General features: G+C 39.8%; 1 protein-coding gene and 1 long non-coding RNA gene across 17 annotated transcripts in view; both read left to right on the forward strand.

Annotated features, from left to right (window-relative positions):
* Positions 1-1,150: 1,150 nt before the first annotated feature.
* Positions 1,151-13,431, forward strand: LOC134158141 (uncharacterized). Its single transcript, XR_009962607.1, has 4 exons — positions 1,151-1,448; positions 4,715-4,824; positions 9,845-9,930; positions 10,927-13,431. It is a non-coding gene; the product is annotated as an uncharacterized LOC134158141 (long non-coding RNA).
* Positions 13,432-16,650: 3,219 nt separating this feature from the next.
* BIN1 (bridging integrator 1) overlaps positions 16,651-25,110 on the forward strand; it is a 100,531-nt gene continuing 92,071 nt past the window's right edge. For 7 of the 16 annotated variants that reach the window (XM_062607801.1, XM_062607802.1, XM_062607807.1 and 4 more), the window contains exon 1: positions 16,654-16,863. In XM_062607801.1, the coding sequence (XP_062463785.1) occupies positions 16,780-16,863 (84 nt within the window). In that variant the 5' untranslated portion in view covers positions 16,654-16,779. Of the gene's footprint in view, positions 16,864-25,110 lie in introns of all 16 variants that reach the window. The other 9 variants (XM_062607810.1, XM_062607815.1, XM_062607811.1 and 6 more) reach the window with 4 other exon arrangements.

Below are 25,110 nucleotides of genomic sequence, written 5' to 3' on the forward strand. Positions count from 1 at the left end.
TATTTATAATTGCATTTTTCTTTAGCATTTTGAAGTTTTTAACTTGTTGGATAGAAATAGAAGATTTGCTGATACATGAGAAATTGCTAGTTCAGCTAGAAAAGACCGTGATTCATGCAAGAATTTAACATGTGTGGTGACCTGGCTGATAGAGAGGTAATACTATATTAGAAGTATTGTCAGTCTGGAGGAAAGTTAGTGGCAGAATTACCCAAGAAATACCCTAGGGCTGACTCTAATGTAATGTTTTGATTAGTGATAATTAATACATAGAAGACTATTAATGATATAAAGAGTGAAGGCATGAAGTACAACCCAAAACACACCAAAACCAACAGGACCCAGAATATAATAGAGATGGGATGGCATTTAACAGCAAAAGACATGTATGTAGGGAATAAAAATAATTTATTTGAGGAGCTCACCAGCTGAAAATGAAATGTGTAGAGAAAGACCTAAGTTAATCACAGATGACTGGAAACTGCAAGTGTTAGAGTAATGAAAAACAAAGCCTAGAATGTACGAGATAAAGTATCTTTGCTAGAGATGAGGAAAGAGTAGCTGAGACTGCATCTTAAGTGCTATGTACAGTGTTACATGTTCAAGAAAGGTGGAGTTTGGTTTGAACAGGTAACGCAACTACTAAGATTATCAAGTTAATAAAGTTGCTGTGAGTAGAGAAAGCACTGACATTTGTTTTTAGTCTACCTCCCTGTGCTTTAAGCAGACCACAGGCTTGTAGATCAAGACCTGTCACTTCTGGAAGCTATGTAACCGTGGGCTTAGGAGAACTTGTTTGGACACAGAATTGTGCTGACTTGATTACACTCCTTCCAGTCAGATTAGATACCAGGTATTGGAAACATGGATGTCTGCATGAGACTAAATGTATCCTCAAAAATATTCATGTACTTAGCCTAGAAAAGTGGATATTGAGGGAGGAGAGAAATGTTTTTTTCATACCTTCAGGTTGAGGTGTTTACTCCTTAAGGTAAAGGGCAATACTTGCTCAAAATGAGTATCACCAGCTAACAATGAATAAACTGGAGTAGTACATTTTGAGCCATCAGAAGAATGAGAGTTTAAGGTGATGATTTAATTAGAATAGCTGTATTCTGTCCTCTGTTTTTCTTTACTCTTTTGTAGGTTCATAGGTGTGGAAGGAATCTATGCGGTCAGTGGCGAAGTAGTCACAACTTCAGCAAAATTGTATGCCGGGGTGAATGAAACTTACGAAGTCCTTATACCCCAGCACTGATGTGGCTCTGAAGATGGAGAGTAGTATGCCTGGCAGAAGTAGGCACTGGGGGAGTGTTCGGAGATAGAAACAGAAGAGTTGTGCTGTCAAGCAGAAGACTGGGGACGAGGAATAGCAGAGTGCAGGCTTTGGGGCTATACCAAATAATCTCTGGAAGAATACATGAGATCAAAGTTAAGGAACTGGAGAGGTAAGCTGTGGGCTGCATGTAGGGAAGGGGAGGAGGAGAGAAATGAAATGAAGCAAGAGCAGTTTGGGCACCTAGTATGTGTGCTATTTGCACCACATACCAAAAAAACCCCGCCGTTACTGGTTTTGATCATTGAGGTGTTTCAGTCATAGAATCATAGAATAGTTAGGGCTGGAAAGGACCTCTGGATGGCATTCCTTCCCTCCAGTGTATCAACTGAACCGCGCAGCTTGGTGTCATCGGCAAACTTGCTGAGGGTGCACTCAATCCCACTGTCCATGTCAGCGACAAAGATGTTGAACAAGACCGGTCCCTGAGGGACACCACTCGTTACTGGTCTCCAGCCGGACATTGAGCCATTGACCACAACTCTTTGTGTGTGGCCATCCAGCCAGTTCTTTATCCACCGAGTGGTCCATCCATCAAATTGATGTCTCTCCAATTTAGAGACAAGGATGTCATGTGGGGCGGTGTCAAATGCTTTGCACAAGTCCAGGTAGATGATGTCAGCTGCTCTGCCCTTGTCCATCAGTTCTGTAGCCCCATCATAGAAGGCCACCAAATTGGTCAGGCAGGATTTCCCCTTAGTGAAGCCATGCTGGCTGTCACCAAGCACCTTGTTGATTTTCATGTGCCTTAGCATGCCTTCCAGGAGAATCTGCTCCAAGATTTTGCCAGGCACAGAGGTGAGACTGACTGGTCTGTAATTCCCCGGGTCATCCATTTTCCCCTTCTTGAAAATGGGGGTTATATTTCCCTTTTTCCAGTTATCGGGAACTTCACCTGACTGCCATGATTTTTCAAATATGATGGACTGAGGTGCAAAGTTGCTCAGTATGTCTTATACATATATAAGTTTCCATCTAAATTTTACACCAGCAGTAGTAAATAGTGAAGTTAGATGGAAAGGTATGAATAGTAACTATTCTAATACATGATCATTTTTTAAATATGTATATACCTATGCACAACCCCTACCCCCATATTCTACCCTCTGTGATTAATACACATCTTTTTCCCTTTTCAAAGAGTAAACACAGAACATAATTAAATGCATACCCAGAGCTTGAAAATGTTATTTATTCCTGTTCATTCCTAATTAAAAAACACCCAAAATATGTAGATGTCATGTAGGTATTTTAAAAGCAATTTCATCTGAGGGTTTTCCCTATGATTTCCAAGGTAATTTTCTTCAAGGAAACCACTGAAAATGCTGTACTGTGGTTTGTTACCACTAGGTGGTGCTGCCATTATGGTATTCCTTAGAAGTCTGTGATTATGTATCTATGGAAAAAAAATATACACACAGCTAAAAGCAGTCTACTTACTATAGCTTCTTAAAGATAGAGGAGCTTTGTTATACTTGTGTGACAAGGAATCTTAGCCCTCATATGTGTAAATGTGCTCAACTTGTGTTCATGTTTTGCATATGCTTGCTTAAAATGGGAATTTGTACCTAACTAATAGTGCAGTATGCCCAAAGTTTCCTGTAGGCCTCGTTAGAGAAGGTCCAGCCTTTGCAGTCTTGTATGCTTTCTACTGAGAATTGTATTTTACACTGTTAATCATTGAGCTTTGATACCCTACCTGTTATCATGCAAAATTCAAAATAAAGAGAGTTCCTACTCTGAAGAGATTAAGGACTAGGTGAGATAAGAGTAAAGAAGGCAGGAGGTAATTGAGGGAAATATTTTGGGTGTTTCAGCCACTATCGTAAATTACAGTCTTGCATTGCAGAAAACAGCAGATCTTTTGACACCATTTAAAGGGGATTGTACCAATCTTTGCAATGTTTGAAACATGCTGTTTGCTGCCAAGTGTTTATCTAGTTGGGAAACATTTAAATTGAATCGTAAACTGGCTGAAGTAGCCCATTTCACTCATGAAAAGAAGGCCCGAGTCAGGGATTTTGGAAGGAGGTATCTAAGGGATAAACAACTGCAAGAGAGTATTTACCACTGCAGCTAAGGTTCAGGATAAGATCTGCTTTTACCATTTTATTGTTTCAAATCAGTCAGATGTAGAATTGGTGTCTAAACCAGAAGCTAAAAGGCGTGAGCATATTGTTCAGATTTCATTGTTTCTATATTTCTGAGAGGAAAAAAATTAAATATTTGGAAGTATGAACAAAACATTTTTCTTAGGGGCAAAAAGTTGTGTGCTCAAGTTAATTGTATTTAGTTTTTGTTTTTTCAGAAAGCAAGTGGCTCAGGCAGCTTCAAGAAACCAGTAAGCAATAGTAACTGTTTGGGGTACATTTAAAGTAGGCTGAATTTCTTTGTCTGTAATATGCAAGTAAGGATTTCCATTCTGGTTGCCACTTGTCAGCTGAACTGCAGCAGGTTTGTAAGGGCTCTTAGCTCCTGACAAGTACAAAATAATGCAAGGAACCTACAATAGAGAATAGTTAAGTAAAGTTATACTGTCACAAGCCAGGAGTATGCACACAGGCAATACCAAACTGACTTGATAAACATTATCTTAATAATTTTTCTGAATATTAACTTTCATGGGAGGTTTGCAGATTTGTAAGTGTATGCTGGGACACAAACTGGAGAAGGTATAATAATATGAGATAAAGCGATGCCCATATGAAAGTATTTCATATATGACATCATAAAAAAAAAAATCAACCCATCCAGAAGCAAGTAATTCTTTGCAAGTGGTCTGAAAAATAGTATCATATGGTATCTTTCCCAATAGGAAATGTTGTTCTTAAAATTTGAATTCATGCCAATATATGAACACCATTTTTCCGGAGGTGTTTATGGGAAATGTTAAAGAACTGTAGTCAGAGAACATGACTAACATGTTAAAGGAACTGTTGATGCATATATAATACATCAGCATTGACACATCCACTATTACTACCATCTAGTCTTAAACATAAAAGAAGTTTATTTAGGATGAAAGAAATTGTAACATGGAAAATCTAGGGTGTGCAATTAAGTAAAACACCTAGAATGTACATTAAAGATGCTAATTTATGCTAGAAGAGAAATCTTTCACCTGGGTCTAAGGGAAGCTGGTAAGAACTTTCCTCAAATAAGGTATTAAGTAATAGGATAAGATTTCAGCCATGTTTACATTAGCAGCTAGGTTCCTTTTGGCAATTGATTGTCTGCTGTTTGTTTTTCTAACTGAATTAGTGCTTACTTTGATTTCCAATTGCAGGTGCAGACAAAGAGAAGATGAAAAAACATTTAGAAAAGTCTCTTTTACTCTCAATAGCTCAGCTTCTGAAGGTCTTTGTCTCCTTTATGCAGATAGGGGTAGTCACTTGAATTTGCTTGAAGATTCCCAAATACTGCAGAGATAGTCTCATCCCAAATGGAAAAAGGAAGCATTAACTTTTGGTGATTAGAGAATCAAAAAGGTATGTAGGGAATTAGTTACATATATCTGTAAGGGTTTCATTAAAAATTTTCATGTGAGATAACACTGAAAAGGCAATCAGTATTTCACTATGACATAGATGCTTCTTTTGTGTTATTGTCACAAACTCATATATAATAAATGCATAGTAATCATGACAACTATCAAATACCAGTTATTTTCAGATGAAGTTGTATGAAAAAATATACCATTCTTTTCACATAGAATTAAGACACAAATTCATCCAAGAAATAATCATTTACTGGTTGCTGATCATCTCAATTTTGCAGTATAAATGGCTATCAGTGCCAGAAAGTGGGGGCAATTATTTGTTTCACTTCTAGCCTACATAGTATTTTAAAGGGGGTTACAAAAAATCCCAACTTTGCAGATTTTTAGGACCTTAGTCTCAGCTGGAAAACTTTCTGATTAATGATTGATCACTTTCTCACCAGGTAAGACTGCATTGGCTACATTTACCCATTGATTGGCTCTGAGAGATTATGTCAATTCAAGAAAGATCTAATTCAGCCATATTACTCCACCAAAGCAAATGTCTCTAATGCTTGAGTGTTTGCAAGTCTGTCATTTTCAGGCCCACAGTGAACAGTTTCAGTGTGTTGAATTCCATTTTCTGAATCTTCTGTTGTTGGGTCATCATGATTGATAAGGCATTATTGGCAAATGTATACTAAAGATTAATGTTTTAATCTGTCATGACACTGGGCCACATGTGAATGCATGAGTAGTATTTGTAATGACTGCAATTATATTGATGTATGATTACATATTATGATATTTATAATTGTTTTTGGTGTTGGCATTTTACTATCTAATAGTATGGGAGAGGGAGACAGCAAATGAAATTTATGCAACTATTTGGCTAGAAACAAATTACAACTAGAACACTCTCCTCGTTCTCCTGACACAGAAAATAGTGTTCTATTGATGAGTTTCTGCCACAAGAAATGATATCAATTGTTAATTCAGGTAAAATAAATTCAATTACAGAAAAATGTATAATGGATGGGGAATAATCTTAGGTTTCCCAAATGACAGGTTAGGTCAGGCCTCTAAGGCTTTTTTTATTGCACTGGCTGCTTTTAAGTGGAGAAAATCTTTCCTAGGCCTTTGCTTCACTTTTACGACTAGTACTTCAAATGCATAGTGTTAGAAAAAAGTTAGAGGAGAAAAAAGTTTGTTATTTTTTAGATGTGTTTAAGATAATGCAACAAGTGGAGGCACCCTCCAATCCTTTATTGGTTATCAATATGTACTTGGCTTCTAAAGTTTGGAAGTCTGTTGCTGGACAGTTTGAGTGGAAAAGTGATGTTTAGCCTCAAGACCAGGGAAAAATGAGAATCCATTATTTATTTCTCAGGGATTTGTAATAGAGTATTTTTTTAAGGGGATGTCAAATCAGAAGAGGGTAAGAACTGCTAGCTAGAAGGTGCTTTCCTTCGTTGGTTCCTGTGATTCTTGTTGGTGTTTTGAGTGACTAGTGGTTTTGTAACCAAGAAGCCAAGAGAAACAGGTATCAAAGACAGTGATGGTTCAGTATATTCTTCATGGCCAGCTGGAGATTTCTAAAGGATGGATAGGAACCTGTAATTGCAAGAAAATGGGGGACTAGTTACTTGTGTCCAAACAACTCTCTACCCTTCTGTATCAATGAGCAGGAGCATGTAAAATGTATTTTAAAAAAAGAGCATAGTTGATCTTATCAGCTTTATCAAAACATGGCTGGGGCACAGTTTCATCCCATATGGTATAAAACCAAAAACTGTGTGTGTTTGTGTTTTCTGATATTTACATAAGAAGAAGAAGACTTGTTTGCTCTGAGTTTTGTGGATAGGATAATTAAATACCTCCAGGAAACATTTAATTAATGGCAAAGTCAAACCTTCTTGTTCTCCCCTCCTTGAAAAAAAGCTTCCCATATATAATGGGAATATCTAATTTCAGTAGAAAACAGTTGTGTGGTTTCTAGGATTATCACACCTCTATGAGACTATGAGTAGATGTAGTACTGGTTGAATTTGCAACTGACTTGTGCCTATTTGTTGCTCTGCCTGGGGAATGAAGGATTGCTTGCCTTGCTAGATGTTTACCATGTTAGGGAGGGATATTGCTTGGTTTTTTGCCTTTTTTTTTTGTTTTGTTTTAATCTAGGATATCAGAAGATCAATGAACATCCATCCATCCAAAGGATAATGCTATGCAAGTTTATTCTTACCTAGGCAGTTTGCCTTTTGTTACTGTGATGGAGCTCACTAGTGTTATGTAGATTGAAAATACTGTTCTCTTACAACAGTTTCCTTTGGGGTTTCTGTTTGCTCCCAGTTTCTGGAAGCTAAATATGAGTAGCTATAGTATGCTGTGGCTTATTTTCTCGTATCTATTTGGGGGTATGAAGTCTACTGTTACTCACAGTAGTGTGACAACAGTATTGGAGCTATAAACAAGCTAATGACCTCAGTAAAGCGGGAGTAGATGAGGAGCAGTCTATTCCAAATCCCCAGAGCTAGAATATAGAACTACTACATCCTTTGGATTTGAAAATATCAGATCACAAATGATGGGGTTTTTTCTTTTTTTGCAATGAAACATTCAGCATTTCTAAAATCATAACATTGGTCTAAATGGTACCTGGGAAAAAAATGTATAAATGCAAAATCCATGCAAACAGAGTAGGACAAATTAAATGAGTTTGATTTTGCCTTTTTTTTTTAAGGATAAACATATTTTTGATTTTTATTTTAAACAAAATATCTGCAATAAGCAATTTCTCTTTCATGCCTCCCTTTGCATATAAAATGGAATTAATGGATGGAAAAATGTCCTTTTGAGAAAGTGAAGGGTAACATTAGCAGTCCTAGCTGGAAATTATAGCTCGTTTTCACAGTTTCAGGTTCCTGTTTTAAGCAAGAATTTGACATATATATTCATGCAGGTTCCTTAGTTTCCTCAAAGGTATGAGATGGTGACAGGGAATGGAAATATCAAAGCCTTTCCTTCATGGAATGTTGAGTTCCTCTATTTGGGTATTTCTGGATATTTTCAGTTTTTTATTTAGGCTGCAATGGGTATGTGAGCATTTCAACCCATGAAACTTTATTCCTTTATAGGGAATGATCTTTGAGAAGCTTAGCAAACTTCCAACTAGTCAAACTGTCCCATTTGCTAAAGTGTTGGAGGCTCAGGCTTCCAGCACAGAAACATCCAGGTTTAGTTCCCACACTCAGCCCAGTTTTGTGCACAAAAGGTTTGCTCTGGTTTCTCAGAGTTAGCTGGTTAAATGAGGTTAGTCTGGCACCAAGCACTCACTCATTTTGGACCGGGTAACTTCAATTCCATGAAACATCTGCCTGGATGTGGAGATACGAGATTATCTCCTCATGTTATGCTGCTCTTTCTTGTCTTTCTCATAACTGTACTGTATTTTGGTCAAGTTTTTGCCATATATCAAACCAGGTGATGCTGATTGTGATCACACTGCCCTGTCACTCTTAGGCAGGAAAGAGATCCTCACTCCTCTTAAACTGCCAGGGTCGTACCTGCAGTATGCAATAGCTGTATGAAGTCTGCATGAAGGGATACAAATGGGGAGAACAAAACATTTAAGGATTGTATACAGTAAAGACCCCATGTCTCACATGGAAAGAGCTTTCTGCTCCTATTCAACAAATTAGGAGCAGTGGGGGGAAGAGTAGGAGGTTCTCTGGTTGTTTTCCAAGAAGCACATTTTTGCAATATAGAAACTAAATTTATCTATAACTCCTTATTCAAGAGAGAAGTCTCACGTCTCATGCCTTCCCTTAGCTTATGATTCAATGTCATTATCATCAGAGTATGCAGAGAAAGAAATGACCGTGAATAATGCCTTAAAATAAATAAAAATGGTAAAGCAATGGCTTGATTCCCCCTGCCCTTCTTTGGCTTTGAGTTTTTGGGATTTAGATTTTAATGTAATTCCAAAAAGTGGAGTTTTGAGAGAACATCCTGTATTGCAAAATTCCTAGTAAAGATGTTGAGATGCTGCAGCATTTCCAGACTTGTTCTGCTTTCAAAGTAGTAGAAATAGTATGCATTTCTGCCACTTGTATAGTGATATGTTAAGAAAAAAAATTCACAGCTTAAGATATTTAGTTGGTTTATCTGGTAGAGTTGTCTTGATGTTTATCTTTATTCCTTCTAGCATGCTGATGACCATGATATCTGCATACACAAGGCTGTGACTCATTAAACTGTAGAGGATGCTTACTTTAAGACTCTGTTTTCTGCTAAATTTGGCAGGGACATTTCAAGATGTCAGAGCATTGAATGACATATAAAAATGTCACATAATCTGTGAAGAGAAATCCACCAATTCTAACTTTAAATTCTAAGTCTTCATAGTATTCTGTTGTCAACCATGGATCAAATATTTGTCTATGAATCAAAGAAAACTGGTAATTTACCGCAGTTGGAAACAGCTAAGTATCTGCAGCAACTGAGTACAGTATGTAGAATTTCGGTAAGAATCCAGGTTGGAACAGCAGAGTTCACATTAAAAACATTTCAATGGGATCATCTCTTTTCTTTCAGAATGGCTTACGCTTTATGCCTGGTTTTCTAAGCGTGTACTATCTCTGTGCATGGACTCACATTATTTTTAAGGTGGAATATTTGAGTGATGCAGCTGGCATTTAGATAATATGATTCCAATGAATGAAGGCTTACATACAGTAGACATCTACTTTAGTTCTCTTGAGCTTGTTCTTTTTTTTCAAGTAGAAATTAACTGTTTGGTGTGCACCAAATAGTGATATAAAAAATAAAGCACATGCATAATTTGAAAAGTTCCATAAAGTCACTATAATATCCAGAAGCTTTGTTTTCCTATATAGTATTTGTTTACTACAAAATCAAACATGCATATTGATTTACTGTTACTAAAAACTAATGACTCCGAGAGTGGCTTTTGTAAAGATGTACAGTTAACTTTTAAATTACTTACTGTGGTCTTTAACTCTTTTGAGGTCTTTATTATTTTTTGCTGAATCTTTATGAAAGTCCTTAGCAGAGTTGATAAAGCCAGCTGGTGGAAATGACTGAGTTGTTACAGGTAAGAATCATTTTCTTGCATTTGTCTGTATTGTATTTTCTGCAGTTCAGTCCTTGGCCAGGACAGGACTATTATAAATATCAGCAATTACTAATCAGAATAGATTGTAGTAATGATGTATTTAATGCATGCAGAAAACTGCACTTTCCCAAACTGGAAAGTTACCCTCCTCAGTTTGTGAAAAAACAAATCCAAAATGCCAAAAGCAATGACTTGGATCATTCTGAAAACAGAACAAATCTGAAGTGGTAGCAAGCTTACAGTAAATGAAGGTGAGAGAGCTCTTGCAAATAATTCGTGGTGAATGAGTCACTCAATTTAGTTACCAAGGAAATGAAATGAGGCTATTGGTAAAGGGAACTGAGGAAGACGACATTGCAATTGGGGCAGCTGTTACCATTGCATAAGCCTACCTCGTATGGTCATCGCTAATGTAAAACCTTGCAGAGGTATGTTTTATGGAAGATGTTTTCTGGGTTTCACTAATATTTTGTGCTGTTAATGTTGTATTCTCATCATGTGATAATACTTTGTGTGACTCCACCAGATTGGCCATGTGTTCAACCACAGCTATAGACAAGGATAAACTGGCCCATCTATTAGAGTACATAATTAATTACAGTTTTTAAGATATTTTAATAAATAGTAGGCTTCTGGAATCCTCACAATAATTTCACAATAATTTCCAAAGCAAGCACATGATTCACTTCCCTGCTCCCTTTTTGACCGATAATGAAAAACTAAAAAAAGCTGTTTCATATGTGCCAAGTCCCTTTTTTTCTCATGATAGGGCACATAGAAATTTTGGTAAGTTTCTTGGAAATATACTGTGCAAAGCTTATGGAATATTCCCATTCATTACTCCATTTATTAGTGAAAGGTAACTAAACTGTCACAAATTCAGAGCCTAAGATGAATTTGTGGTTGCCAAATCCACATAAGCAGAAAACAGAAAATAGCTACATGCATCTGAACCAAGCATCCAAAATGTTACAGGGATGGAAAAGAAATTTGATCTGAATTTTGAAATTCAGTGAAAAATCTGACAAAGTTTTGAAATCCCAGTAAGATATATCATGAACATGACAGTTCTCAGGAATTCCAGCAAGCTTGCAGTCAAGGAACAGTCCTCAGTGAGGCAGGTGACAAAGTTTTAATGTGATTTTATTTCTTGCCTCTTCCCCCTTTCTGAGTGAGTGAGTCTTTATGAACTAAACTAGCAAAGCTTTCAGATTTGGAGCCTTCCCTGTGCTAGTGTATTGGTATTTTTTTTGTATTTGGGACACAAGAAGAGTCACTTAGGTATCATGGTCTATTTCTCGTAACAAGGTAGTGAAGAGATTCAATAGAGGTTGTGGATTTGATAGATGTGGGAGAGAACACCTTCTGGATGCTTTTTTAAAATCAAAGTTGCTTCATCTTGCTTTTGTTTTAAGGAACAGAACATATAACCAGAAAGGTTTTATCTATTATATTTATGTCAAAAACTTCCAAATCTTCCCAGCACCTTTCCTTTCTGTGGGAGAGCAAAGGGAGTTTGCATAAGATCAGTCAGTCAGACAGGAATGCTAAGACAAACTAGATAATGATGAAACTGATGTCTGAATTACCCTTGATAATGTTATCAGGTTAAAAGGAAGGATACCAGTCACCTTTGCAAGCTCTTCCTGAATGTTTTCCCAGAAGAATGCGTGATCTGCAGTGGAAAGAAAAAAGTAAGCAAGCTGTTTAAGGCAAGTGAGGTTGGAATCAGAACTATTAGATAATAGATTTTGTGTAATTTATTGTTTTCAGTATATTGGATTTACTGTCTTAAATTAATCTTTCAACTGACATCACTGTAACAAGGGAGTGGTACTGGCAGTAAGTGAGGCCAACTGACTTAGGTATTAGGGCTAGAGTCAAGAGTCAGAACAAGACTATGGATCCAAACAAAAGGCTCTGGGGTTGTTTAAAGTGTGAAGGTCAGCTTTTAATACAAACAAGAAACCCTGATCAAAATAGATCCCATAGAAATTGACAAATTATTTACAAGAGCTATCTCACCTTTATTTACTGTTAGCTCACTTTCACATCAGATTTGTTACATTTTCAAAATGAGCCAACTCTTTTTGCTTTTTTGTGTGCTTTATATTAGTAGTCAGGGAGGAGGGCTTTAGAGTTCTTTGGATAATTTATAGCAAATAATATTATTTAGTGTGAATAGAAAAAAATTAAAGAATTCAATAATAATATATTTACCATAAATATCTCTAATTAACTAAGTTCTAGTAAATGTTTTAAAACCACAATAATTATATAAACTTTGGATCAGAACTCCTTGCTGAAAAAAAACAAAAGTCAATCATCTTAATGAGTTTTAGTTTTCTCTGTAACTGGAACAGAGAATATATATTGCTAGTTCCATGAATGGCAGAGACCATTACTATTGTAATTTTAAAATTATTTTATTTAAATGAATTAGATTATGCATGAAAGATTTTGCCACTGGTAGCTGGGAAGCAGATACATTTTGATTATCACAACTTGTAGCTCTAAACACACAAGCTACAATAAAAACATTCAAGTCAAAAAATAAAGATTGACTGAATTGCTGAAATCACTCTTTAAAAAATAAATTTTTAGACCAATTTAAATTAGGAAAGCTTCCTGCTCCCAGATGGACAAGCTTGGCAAAGCAGGAATAATAATAAAACAAAATAAAAAATAGATGCAACAACAATTCGTGCAATTGAAGGAATAAATTGTATCTAAGCTACAAAATAATAGACTCCAACCCAGCAAGCACTTAAACATATGCTTAATTGTAAACAGGTGAGCAGTTCATCTCTAACAAGACAACTGAGAAGTGAAATGCACTTATGGGGCTGAGGCCTAAGATAGATATTATTGGCTAGAGTATTAATCAATTAAGAAAGCGATAATAAATCGATGGTAGTAAGTACATTTTAAATACGTGTGATTGTGCTATTGCTTTTGACGAATTTGTTTCTTTCCTATGAAATGTGTAAATGAATCATACTGTCACCAAGGAGATGGACTACAGGTAGGTTTCATAATCCACCTGGCTGCCTTAACTTTAGCTATTTAAGCTCTTCATCTGATCTCCCTCTGTAGCTAAGGGGGAAGGGAGACGTTTCTGTTTTACCTCTTATCATCCTTCTGAGGTACTGATTTATTTCTTCACAATAAAAGGAGCCTAAGTGACTCAGCTTAAATGAAACTAGATAAATATAGCTGGTTATAGCCAGGTGCAATGAAACATCCTAGGGTCTATTGTTAGAATGAGACAACTATGTGCATACTGAACTTTATGACTCTCATTGCAGGAGATCGATATAAGCACCAAGTTATATTTCTTTTAATTTCAGTTGTGCAGAATCTGTTGCCAACAGCTCTTAAAAGGTTAGACAGCTCTGCCTCACAATGACACAAAGTAGAAAGGAATATAAGCATTAGGTTTCTAGCCTGCATGTTTGTCATTATGTGCAGTCCTGTTGGCATACATGTATATGATTATAAAAAAATGTAAGCTTGAGATCAGAATAACGGTGGGTGCATATGAGACTGAAACCTCTCCTGTCCACCAAGCAACAGCTTTCAGCATTTGTCACCGGGCTAAAATGGCTTATATGTTCATCCAAATGCAGAGTCACTTACATATGTGGTGTTCACTGGGTCATGCTAGGGGAGTACCTTTTGCAACATACCTGGAGCCCTGCACAGGCTTTGCAGCTTTAGTGCCAATCCAGTCAAGCACAGAAATAACTGGGAAATTACTCATGTTCACTGTTAATCCCAGCTTTTAAAATGTATACAGTTTGTCATCATTTTTCATTGTGGTGAATGTGTGTGTCTGGCCACTTCTGTTTCACAATTGTCCAGTATTTGCCATGGACTCTCTTTTCAGTGCATGTGCTGCAGCTGTTCACTTGTCACTTGAAAGGACGTAATCATACAAAAATCCCTTCAAAACCAGTTTCACTGAAGAAGAGACCTAAGCAGGAGAAACAAATATATGAGGTAAGATGGAGAGGGATGTGTTCTGACCCTGAAACATCTGCTCTTTTAAAGGAGTAAGAAACAAAGACAGTAGGATATTAATTATGTTTCCAGATCATACAGAGCAGTGAGATGCTGCGAAATTATAGATGTTACTGGACAAGAGAAGTAATATAAATAATACCTAATAAGGCTGAAACTACAGGCAAAATGGGACATATGGGACAAATACACAGTTGTGTACCTGCAGAAACCACCCAGAAATACGAATACTAAATGTAAAGCCAGAAAGGAATTGAATAAAACTTGCAGTTTGCAATGCAGTGTGGCATCACGGGTATGCACACGCTTTAGTCTGAATGTCTTACATCACTGCACTTTTCTCATATACAACTGAAGCACATGCCTAAATGTTTTATTAAATAGGAGCAGTATGTCTGCTAACATAATTGAAGTATAGCATAGGTTTAAACCGATTTCTGAATGAGGGCTTTTGTCATTTAAAAAGAAAAAAAAAAAAGCCATTGTCATAACAGGCAAGAAATGTAGAGCACTATCTCACAAAGCTTCACAAAGAGGTGTTGACAGGTTCTCTGCCCACAGTTTCTAAGGGGTCTGGCAAGACAATTGGTTTTTATTCCAAGTTCTGAATGAATAGAAATAGTAGTGAAGCAGAAATGGGAAACAACATATGAAATATATGATGAAAAATCTGGCCTAGCTCTCCCAAGTAATGCTCATCAACATTTTTTTTTGTTGCTGAGATAGCAGTAGTGCTACACTACTGACTGTATGTGTGAAACTCTGGAAATAACATCTTCGTGTGGCAAAATAAAGACGGAGTGAAATCATCTGGGAACACAGGTAGGTTTTGGTAATATCTTTCAATTCAAATAGGTGTAAGAAATGCAAGTCTCCATCTTAAACAAAAGCAAATGCAAGTTCCTTAAATACCTAAATTGTCTGCAGAGCACTGGTCTGGTTGTTACCATACTGTATGTACACAGCGAGTAAGATGAGTGTGCAGAAGCAGGCTAGGAAGGAAGCTTTCCTACCACTTGACTGTGCCCCAGTGTGTGAAAGTGATAGAAGCTTTGGGGCTGAGTATTAGGATGTGAATAACAGTGCTGAGGTGGCTTCCTGTATGCCAGGAAACAGAACTTTTTCCTGTCTTGTAGAGCAAGAGTTTCACAAAAGGTATTTCTACAGCTGGTCTAGTATAGCATGGCTGAAGCCCTGTTGGGATGAAAGTGGTGGCATAACTGCAGTGTACACAGTCAGGAAGTCCAGGCTCACAGAAGGGGGATGGGACAAGCAAGGGGCAGGTAGCATATTTGGACCAGGAGCAACAACACAGATGAGACACAGCTGAAGGATAACAGACAGGTAGCAGGAATTCAGGGGAAGTTAGGCATATCAAGCACTCTGTGCAATCACTATTGGTTTTCTTCTGGTAAATGTCCTTAGTTACAGTTAATGTCTTCTGCAGTGGAAACACACAAGGAAAGCATCTCACTCTACTTGTCACCATTATTCCCTAACTGAAACAGCCATTGTGTGAAGCCATTCTGAATCAAAATTGTTGTGCAAATCCAATAACACATAACAAGCCACTAGCACAGCACATTCAAGGTTCTGTGCAAACAGTAACTAATCAGCCATCCTAATGTTCCTGTGAGACAAGCTGGTCAATTGGTTATTCCAGTTTTCAAAGATACAGGGCTGAGGTGAATCACAGAATTGTAGAATCAACCAGGTTGGAAAAGACCTTTAAGATCATCAAGTCCAACCGTTACCCCAGGACTGCCAAGACCCTAAACCATGTCACTGAGGGCATCATCTACATGGTTTTTGAATCCTTTCAGGGATGGTGATTCCACCACTTCTGGGGGCAGCCTGTTCCAATACCTGATCACCCTCTCTGTGAGGAAATATTTCCTTATATCCAATCTAAACCTCTCCTGGTGCAGCCTGAGGCCATTACCTCTCATCCTGTCGCTTGTTACTTGGGAGACCAATCCCCACTTCACTACAACCTCCTTTCAGGCAGTTGTTGAAAGTGATCAGGTCCCCCTTGAGCCTTCTGTTTTCCAGACTAAACAACTCCAGTTCACTCAGCCTTTCCTCATAAGACTTGTGCTCCAGGCCCTTCACCAGCTTTGCTGTCCTTTTCTGGACCCACTCCAGCACTCTAGCACCTCAATGCCTTTCTTCTAGTGAGGGGCCCAGAAATGAACACAGTATTCTAGCTGCGGCCTCACCAGTGCCCCGTACAGGGGGATATCACTTCTCTTGCCCTGCTGGCTACGTTATTTCTGATACAGGCATTTACCTGGATCCTATAATAGGCCGGTTAAGCCTGCTTTTTAAAAGCAGGGGTTTGATTTACTTACAGATACCATGCCCCCAGGAACCTAAATTTCTCACTTTGTAAATATCCTGCTGTGGCAGGACCCTCGGCATCCTTCCCTCCATCCCACCTCCTTCCTTGCCATGCTTCCCAGCTTTTCTCACCTCACTACTGCCTCTGACACAGGCTGCGGCGGGAGACCCCGCAGAAGCAGCAGTCAGGGAGGTGGAAATCTTTCAAAGACCTGCTCGCACTTCTTCCCCCTGCCAGCAGCAGCCCCGCACCTCTGGTCCCCAGCTGTGCTGCTGCTGCCCTCTCCCGGTGCGACGCGCGGCCCCTTTAAGGTGGCGCGGGGCGCGCTGTCCCTTTAAAAGGCGGCGGGCGGGCGGGAGGCGGTGGTGGCGGTGGTTGGGGCCATTGCTCTGCCCGCCGGGTTTTCCCCCCCTTCCTGCGGGCTCTGCCGTTCGTTAGTCTGCCTGTTAAAAAGAGGAGGCAAGATGGCCGAGCTGGGCAGCAAGGGGGTCACCGCCGGGAAAATCGCCATCAACGTTCAGAAGAAGCTGACTCGGGCGCAGGAGAAGGTAAAGGGAGAAGGGGGGTACCGCCGGCTCCCTAGGATGCGGGGAGCTATGCGGGTACCGGCGATGAAACCTCCCCCCCTGGGAGCTGGCAGCTGCTTTCCCTGCGGATTTAGGGCCCTTTTGCATCTTGAGAACGCGGGATACCGCTGTTCGAGCTGTAGGGGTTTGCCATCTCTCTGCAGAAACATGGCATCGGGTGCAGCTGGGAGAAGGGAGGGAGGACGGAGCGCCGCACGCTTGTTTTGAACATGTAGATGCTTATTGTTTCAGCAGGAGGAGACCTTCTTTACACCGTATGTAGGTTGTGCTTTATGCGGCAGTATCAAGCTGTATTTTGCGATAGTGCTAAAAGATGGTGAGGAAGAGGAGATGGGCACTTGCGTCCTTATCTTCTATCAACATAGCATAATAACCGCTACTTGCTTTACTGACCTTGAACTCCAGATTTTGGAATGCTGGTAAAGTAAAAGCCATACGGCCTTTAAAGACTCTGCTGATGACTGCTGAGGGAGGGGTGTTTTTTGAATCCCAGGAGCCCTTTTGCTGCTCTCCGCCCACCTCTGTGTCAGCAAAAGGTGCCAGGAATATGCAATGGATACTTCTCATGTTCATCTTTCTGGCATGCTGCATCTGATGCCAGATGCCAGCTCTGTGTAGGGATTATCGGACATTTTACGCAGGGACATTGATCAGCTGCTTTTATCTCTGCCACGCTCGTAATGGCTTTCAGTGATTTGCTGTGAGATGACATTGACTGAATAAGGACTGGTGCATTTTTGAGGGAGGGAGGGTAAACAGATCTGCCCCACTGCTGCTCTTGTTCCCTGCGAGTTATCTTTAGCAGCTAGCTTTAATCTTGGAGGTTTGGGGTTGGACACAGTGCTGGCATGAGCCTTGTGCCCATCGCCAGCACTTACAGAATGCTGCTGTGTCAGAATGGCAACCTAAGCTTGCCAGGCCTAATACTGCACATGCTGCTTCCACTAGTTTAAGCTCATTTAATGAAACTGGGAGTGTGATTTGAACTTGCCTGACTGCTTGGTAAGAACCCCAGGTGAAGAGCAGATCCGGTATGGAACTGACTGCAACAACAAGGTCCTGGCTTTGCTGTAAACACTAGAATGAGCATGGCCACGTCTGTGTTTTTTCCCCTTCCTGCGGTTCCAAGAGGGGGCAGGATGGGAAATTTGTCTCTTGGTAACTGGTCTGCCCTGAACTCATCATAGGTGTTAAATTAATTTGGTATTAGCCACCAGATGGCAACCATATTTGTAGTTAATATTAAGGTCAATGGTAAAGGCTGAGCTCCTTGGCCTGCTGACAAAGTTATTGTATTTATGGGTGCAACTTGGAGCCAAGTGTGGCCCGCCAGGCCCTTCCCTTCCTTCTTATGTCAATGCATGCAGGTTCTTTTCATAGGGAGAATTTTCCACAAATTCCTCTCAACTGGAGATCCAGTTCACTTCCTTGCTTATTCCCTGGTGGTGACTGGGAATGTGTGAGCCACGACAGTCGTAATCAAGAGTTTAGCCATGTATTGCAGGTGATTTGTGTGATCTGAAATTGGCTGTGTGTCTCTTTACGTTGAAAAATCACACCTCATTTCCATCAAAGGAGAAAAGGAAAAGAAACCCAAAGCACTTGCTTATTAAGATAACACAAATTCTAGGCCCTTCTGCTATTGTTATACTGACGCAAACAAAATATTCTCAAAAAAGAAAAAAATGGCTTTGCTTGCTTCATCATCTGACTTGCTTCTTCATATGCTTACGGCTTCATCTGTAACATTTACTCTGTAGTGAAGTGTTAGGTATTTTACCCTTGTCTCTCAGGGACAGGTTCGCCAAGTCAAACATATGAATGTTAACTTTCAGCTTGTGAGGAAAGATACAGCTGAATAAGAAGTAACAAGGAAGGCACCGAGGGTTACTGCACTATACTGGTATTAGTCTCGTGGTATTTAGGCTGTGATACTGTGTTTAGCAGGAAGGTTAAACCATGTGTTTGAATGTGAGGATCAGGTGTTTATATAATTAAAATTTAAAAAAAAAGGCAAGCACAGGTATACAGAGGTAGATCTGGGTACACAGCAGCACTTAAAAATGCTGACTGGGATTGAACTTTCCTTTCTGAGGCTTAAAAAATCTGACAGTGTTCCTTTTGTGTATCTTTTTTTCAGTTTGAATCTAGGATAAAAATTCTTCCCTTCAGAGTGATATCTTCCTCCCAACTTGAACCCTGAGGCTTTGACTTCAGCAGTTTCCTTCATAGTGAATTTAAGCCTTGTGTTAAGCAAAGAATGGTGTCTTTTTGTTCAACGCAGATTTCACACTAGAACACTGTATACATGCTTTTTTCCCCTTCTGAGATGGCTATTATGTAAAGTATGTAAGATATTCCTTCAGAAGTGCTGTTTGTTTTGAGCCTTTCAGCAAAACTATTGGCTATTTTTTGAAGACATTTTCTCAATTCCACAGGAAATATGGGGCAGAAGGGTTGACTATGCTGTTTGCAAATGGACTGGCATCCTTTGATCTCTATTCAAAGATAGCTTCAAGTAGAATATTTGGCAATAATTTGCCCATTGTCCAGTGAAATGTATCAAGTAAATTGATGCCTTTGTCCAGAGGAGCCCACCTAGCAGAAAGGACCAGTGCAGCAGTTTTGAACTCATCTGTTATCCTTTGCAGCTCACAATTAGGAGATTTAGGCTGGGAGTCATGCTTCATCTGGTAGTTAGCTGAAGGGTTTTCAGGCTGAGGTGTTGAGCTCTGAACCTGTCATAATTCTAAACTTCCCAAGATTGAGTAATCTTGTAATGGCTCCTGTATCGTGGTGTCCTTGAGAGCGCCTAGTGTTTGCAATGTCTTTTAAACTTTGCCACTAAGGATCTGAAGTTTTTTTTCCTTTATGTCTATAATCCATTATCTCTGTTAAAGTTTGTTTCTTCTGCGTGATCAATTTCTGTCTTATACTTTTGAAATTTTCAGGGATCTCCCCAGTTTCCACAGTTCCTATTTTTATTTATTCTTCTTTTTTTTCTTGAAGAATGTCCTGTTTCTCGATGTGTCAGTCTGCACGTGCACAAACATTTCTGCTTTGAACAAAATTAAAACAGCATCTTGGTGACTTGATGCAATCCTGGTGCAAGGGTGACTCCTCTGCGAGGTTCCAGGAGGGGGCTGAGCTTGGGGAGCAAATGGATTGGGGTTTTGTTGCTTGGCTGGCAGTGAGCATCCTCATTAAAGGATCAAGATCTTTGCTTTCCTCCATCACATTAGACAGAGATTCGGGGTGGAAAGGTGGTATTGGCTGTATAGGCACTGACTGACAAAAAGCATACAGATTAATAGATACGTCTGTGGAGGTGACTTGCAAAGTTGACATTGAAAAGAGAGGTTTTTCCTTGGGAGATTTTTTTCTGTATGTGTGTGTGGAGAGGAGTAGAAGGGGATGAACTCGTTCTTAACATGCCAAAGTTCTGAGTGAGAGTGGGCTTACATATATTAATACATGGTATGGGGAGTTTTACTTTGAACTAGGCCTGGTTGGAGGGGTCTTTGAGCAACCTGGACTAGTAGAAGATGTCCTTGTCCGTAGTAGGGGGTTAGAACTAGGTGATCTTTAAGGTCCCTTTCAATCCAAACCATCTGTGATTTTTTCTTTTCTAGACTTTGAATGTGGAAATTCCTATCCAATAGAAGTGGTGGTCTTCTGTTCTTTTTTTCATTACAAATCTGGGCAAAATGAGAAGTCTGTGTTCTGTGACAGGTATAGGCTGTCATATTAATATTTTTTACTCTGATGTACCAACAAACCAAGGCATCCCCTTTTCTCCCTCTCTGTCCCCAGCCAAAGGGGAATGCCAGGACCTGAAAAATTTTAGCTTGGGCATCCAAATTCCCTTACATTACGGAGTATTATTTAGGTTGTAGATTCTGCCACTCACTTCCCGTGTTGTCATGAATTATCACCTCTGCTTTGTTTCTTGGCTTAACTTAGTTTATCCCACCAATGTTTACCCACATCTATGTTTGCAAAGTTTCCTTGATTAAACCTACCAAAGTTCTGCTCCCGTCTGGCTGCACATTCCAAGGAGGCTGGGCTGTAGCCTCTGTCTCAAAGGACTAGTATGGCCATAGTTATTGGTAGCCAGGCTTTCTGATGCTTATTTCCTGTCCCCTTCAGGGCAAAACCCCCATAAACCCCAAGACCTATATGCAAGTAAACCAAAGGCTTTGCTAAAGAATTTGCAGCCCAGCAAGGAGAAATAACCAAAGACACTGCCCCTGAAAAGGAAGGTGGAGGACTGATTTTGGCAGGCCATTGAAGCCTGATCTCCTAATGCTTTTTCCAGTTAATTTGTCTCATGTAACGATTGTGGTAGCACAGACTGTCTGCTGTCCAGAAAGGATCTTTTCCTCTCCCAGAACCTTTGTTTCTTTCCCCTTGTAATCCCTTGCTGGACAGGAGGATGTTGTGATTTGGGTGGAGTAGGGTTTGCAGAAGGCATGGCTTGCGTTTTGTGTTTGCCCTGATAAGACTTCCCCCACCCCCCCCGTAAGACAGACTCCAATAGTTGGAACATGGCAGGTAGGAACACCTAGAAAGAAATCTCAGCCCTGTTGAAGCAGGTGGGAGTATATAACAATGAGCAGAACCCAGGAACCTTAAACCAAATTTAAATACAAATGTCTTCAGGATTCAGCTGTCAGAGGCTGCCTAATCTGTAGAACTTCTGCAGATGGGGAGGTAGGCTTTACATAAAAAAAATGCTAGGTGGAGGAAGTTCTTTTCTTGAGAAGTATCACATCAACCTACCTCGGAGAAGTTCCTTTTTGGTTTTCCTACTGTCTCTTTAAAGTTTCTATGGATTTTGCTTGGCTTTGCATAGGGTAGGATAAATTGGTGGCAATCTGCCTTGTGCCAGTGAAGTACAAATAGCCTGAAGAGCTGCAGAAGTTAGTTGTTCTCTTGCTGATCTGTCATGAAACTTTCTTTTTTCTTATTTGTTTTTTACTGGAGGACTCCCTAGGTGACAAGGAGAGGGCTTTTTACTTTATATCTGTTAGCTTGCTTTCTTAGGAAGGCATGGCTTAGGTGACTGGTAGAGTCTCAGAGGTACTTTCTGTCCAAAGGTTGCTGGAAAACAGGCACTGGATAGAAGAGAGGGATCTGAATTAATGCCCCTGATGTACAGATGATACCGGTATGAGCTCAGACTGTATTACTGGGTAGCAGATAATCTGCATGGGGAAGGGAGGAGGTGAAATAGGAGACTGGGCTCCACCTGTTTTCTTGCCCATGGATGGTTTGATTGGCAGGGTGCTTGCAGTGCCCTACTGAAGGAGCCCCTATGTCTGGGTGTTGACTACAGATTTCTTCTGAGAAGCAAGATCTCTTGGATGGATAAATTTTCTGGTTGGAAAAGGCCCAGCCCTATTCCTGGTCACTTTATCTTCCTTGTAAGATCTAGTCTTACAGCCAGCCCTTTTCAGTGCAGTTCTTGTGAAGAGAAGGTTCATAAAGTAGGATCTGGAAGATCCCAGTTAAGACTTCTGGTGAGGCTGTAGGCAGGATAGAATTAGTGTTACAGGAGTCAGCATTCCTCAACAGATGTCAGAGCTGTCTGTCTTCTCCCCTCATTATGCATGCTGATTGTTAAGCAAGATTTTGCATTTCCAGACACAAATGTTTCTTCGCAACATTGCAAATGCTTTTGGTACATGACTAGCAAACGACATGGCTAGCCAAGCCATTGAGGAAAGCTGTGTGCAGCCTGAGGTGTTCAGCATCTAGCTGGACTGGCATCTTCAGCAATAATGCAAGTTTTCCTTTGTTCCAGGCTCTTTGGTCAGAGAGGTAATACCCTGTTGCTTGGAACCAAATGTGCCATAAAGCTCTGGTTCTAAGAACTTCTGGAGTGACAACAAGCAGCTTAGGTTGACAGATATTAGAGCAGCTGGTTTTTTTGCATTGCTGTGGTGGTGACCAGACACCTGAGCTGCCCAGTGTGGGAGTTCTGTAGCTTTGCAAGGATCATCTTACGGTCCTGGCTGTCCACCTGTACTTGCAGAGATCAGACTGTCTTCCCTGAAGCGCTGTACTGGCAACTTGACATTGTCAAGAAGATAAACTCAATTTGCCCAAGCAGTACAAACCTGTAGCCCCATTTTGTTCAGCTGGCCTCACTCAGGTTCCTAAGTGAGCTGTCTAATTCAGGGTGTGTGGACCAGCTGCTTCTTTTATGGGATAAGACTCTGTTAATGTTGATCAGAAGGCTGTGCATTCTCCAATCCACAGCAGTGAAATGGGAACAAACATTAAAATACAAATAAAGCTTCCTTAAGAGAGCTGCTGGCAGGTGAAATAGTACATCAAGGTCTCTTTCGACATCAGCTTGTATTTTAGTGTTCTCTTGAAGGACTGTATATTTGCTTTTCTCCAACAGCTGTAATACTGAATGCATGAGTGCCAACAAACAATTGCTTCATTAATTTTCCCCTGCTGCCTTTTCCTAAGTTTCTCGTTGGTTATGTAAAGAGTTTGCATTCAGCAAGAGTTCTGGATGCTGGTTACATTTTAAAGAAGACTTGGAAGCCAGAGCTTGGCATTACACAACCTAAAGAGGTCTTCGAAATCACTGTGAAGAAGCTTTATGAATTGAGGAATAGGTACTGTGTTTGCGCAGACCTATGCAAGTACACATGTATAACAATTTTATTTTTTCCCCCTATTACTTAGGCTGTGCTGGAATAAACTTAGCTCAGACCTGTGGCTGGCAGGGTGAAGTTTTTGAAAATCTCCATTTCTGGAGGGGTGAAGTTAGGAGAGACATAGAAGCCAGACAGTATCTCCTTTCTTCTTGTCTCTTCTGTTAGAATAAAGGAGAAGTCTGGGTGGCAGTTTGTTCTTAATATAGGCTGGCAGGCAGGATGGCAAGTGCAAACTTTGCCAAAAACGAGGAAAGCAGCAATTGAAACAACTATCTGTGAAAACCAAGGGCCACATTTAGTCTTTCGATGATACACAGATATCAAAGCCTGAAGTACTGCCCTCTCTGCGAAGATTTGACATGCAAATTCAGAAAGCTGGTAACCTGTTCCGAAATGACTTTTTTTTTTTTTTTTTTTGTAGTTCTTCATTATCATGTTTGGTTTGTTTACTTTCAGTGGCTTTAGAATGTTTTGTTAAACTGTCCGCACTGTTTTCTCAGTTCTTTTCGAAGTTACCTTTTCAGGAGGGAGGTTAAAGATTATAGCTGAAGTAGAAACATTTTTCACTGGATAATTGCTAACACTGCTTTGAAACTGCATTAGACAGGACTGCAATGCTTGTTTGCCAGCAGGGACAGAAAGGGAACTTCAGTGGTATGGGAACTATTGTGCTTGAAAACACAGCTAAAAGTATTTACAATTTATTTTTTTTTTCCTTTATGCTACTTGCATAGAGGCTTGATAGCACGTTTTATCAGGCCAGAAACAATAACGCCTGGCTTGACCAACTCAGAGCTGAGTTTGAAGGTATTTGCAGAGTGAATTAGCAATTCTGTCCCATTGGAGTTATTTGGAGTGGTACCAGTGACAGATATGAACATATACCAAATAAGGTATAAAGGCTGACATTTGAAGAAAATTGAAGATCTCTGCATCCTTTTTCTTAGCAGGAGTTCTGGTCCTGTAGCTACTCTTGTAGGTAATGTTACCCATTCCTGTAAGTTATAGCAAGTCTTTTAATCCTACCAGCTCTGGGAGTCTGAGTGTGCAAGGGCCAACCTTATTTCCATTCCTGCTTCCTCAGCCATTGGGGGGGGGGCACAAATAATATGTTTAAAAAATGCAGGGAATTTTTCCGGCAATTTAAATGTTCAGCTAATTCATTTTGAATATTCAAGCAGTCAAGTGGTGTCTTGGGGAAATACTTTCTTCCCTCTCTGTGGGTACAACACGACCCCTCTGGTCTAAATCTTGATTCTGACACAAGAGATGAAGAAAGGGATTAATTTATTGTGGCAGGGGACAGCACGTTTCAAAGGTTAGTTTGAAAATATACTTGGGAAAAAATCTGGTGGGAAGGATGGCAAGCTCAATGGGAGAAACAGTGCTCAGGAAGAGTTTCAATGTGTTCAGATAGAGAAATATACTTGGGTTCTGCATTGAAACACTCCTTAAGGTATAAGTTCATCAGCTGAGGAGTGAAATGGCAGTTCTTCTGTGTATTTGACTGACTTCTACAGTAGGAGAATAC

This window comes from Pezoporus occidentalis, unplaced genomic scaffold (genome assembly GCF_034315485.1).
Source record: "Pezoporus occidentalis ecotype Australia unplaced genomic scaffold, CSIRO_AGI_Poc_V1 ctg126, whole genome shotgun sequence".
NCBI classification, from domain to species: Eukaryota; Metazoa; Chordata; class Aves; order Psittaciformes; family Psittacidae; genus Pezoporus; species Pezoporus occidentalis.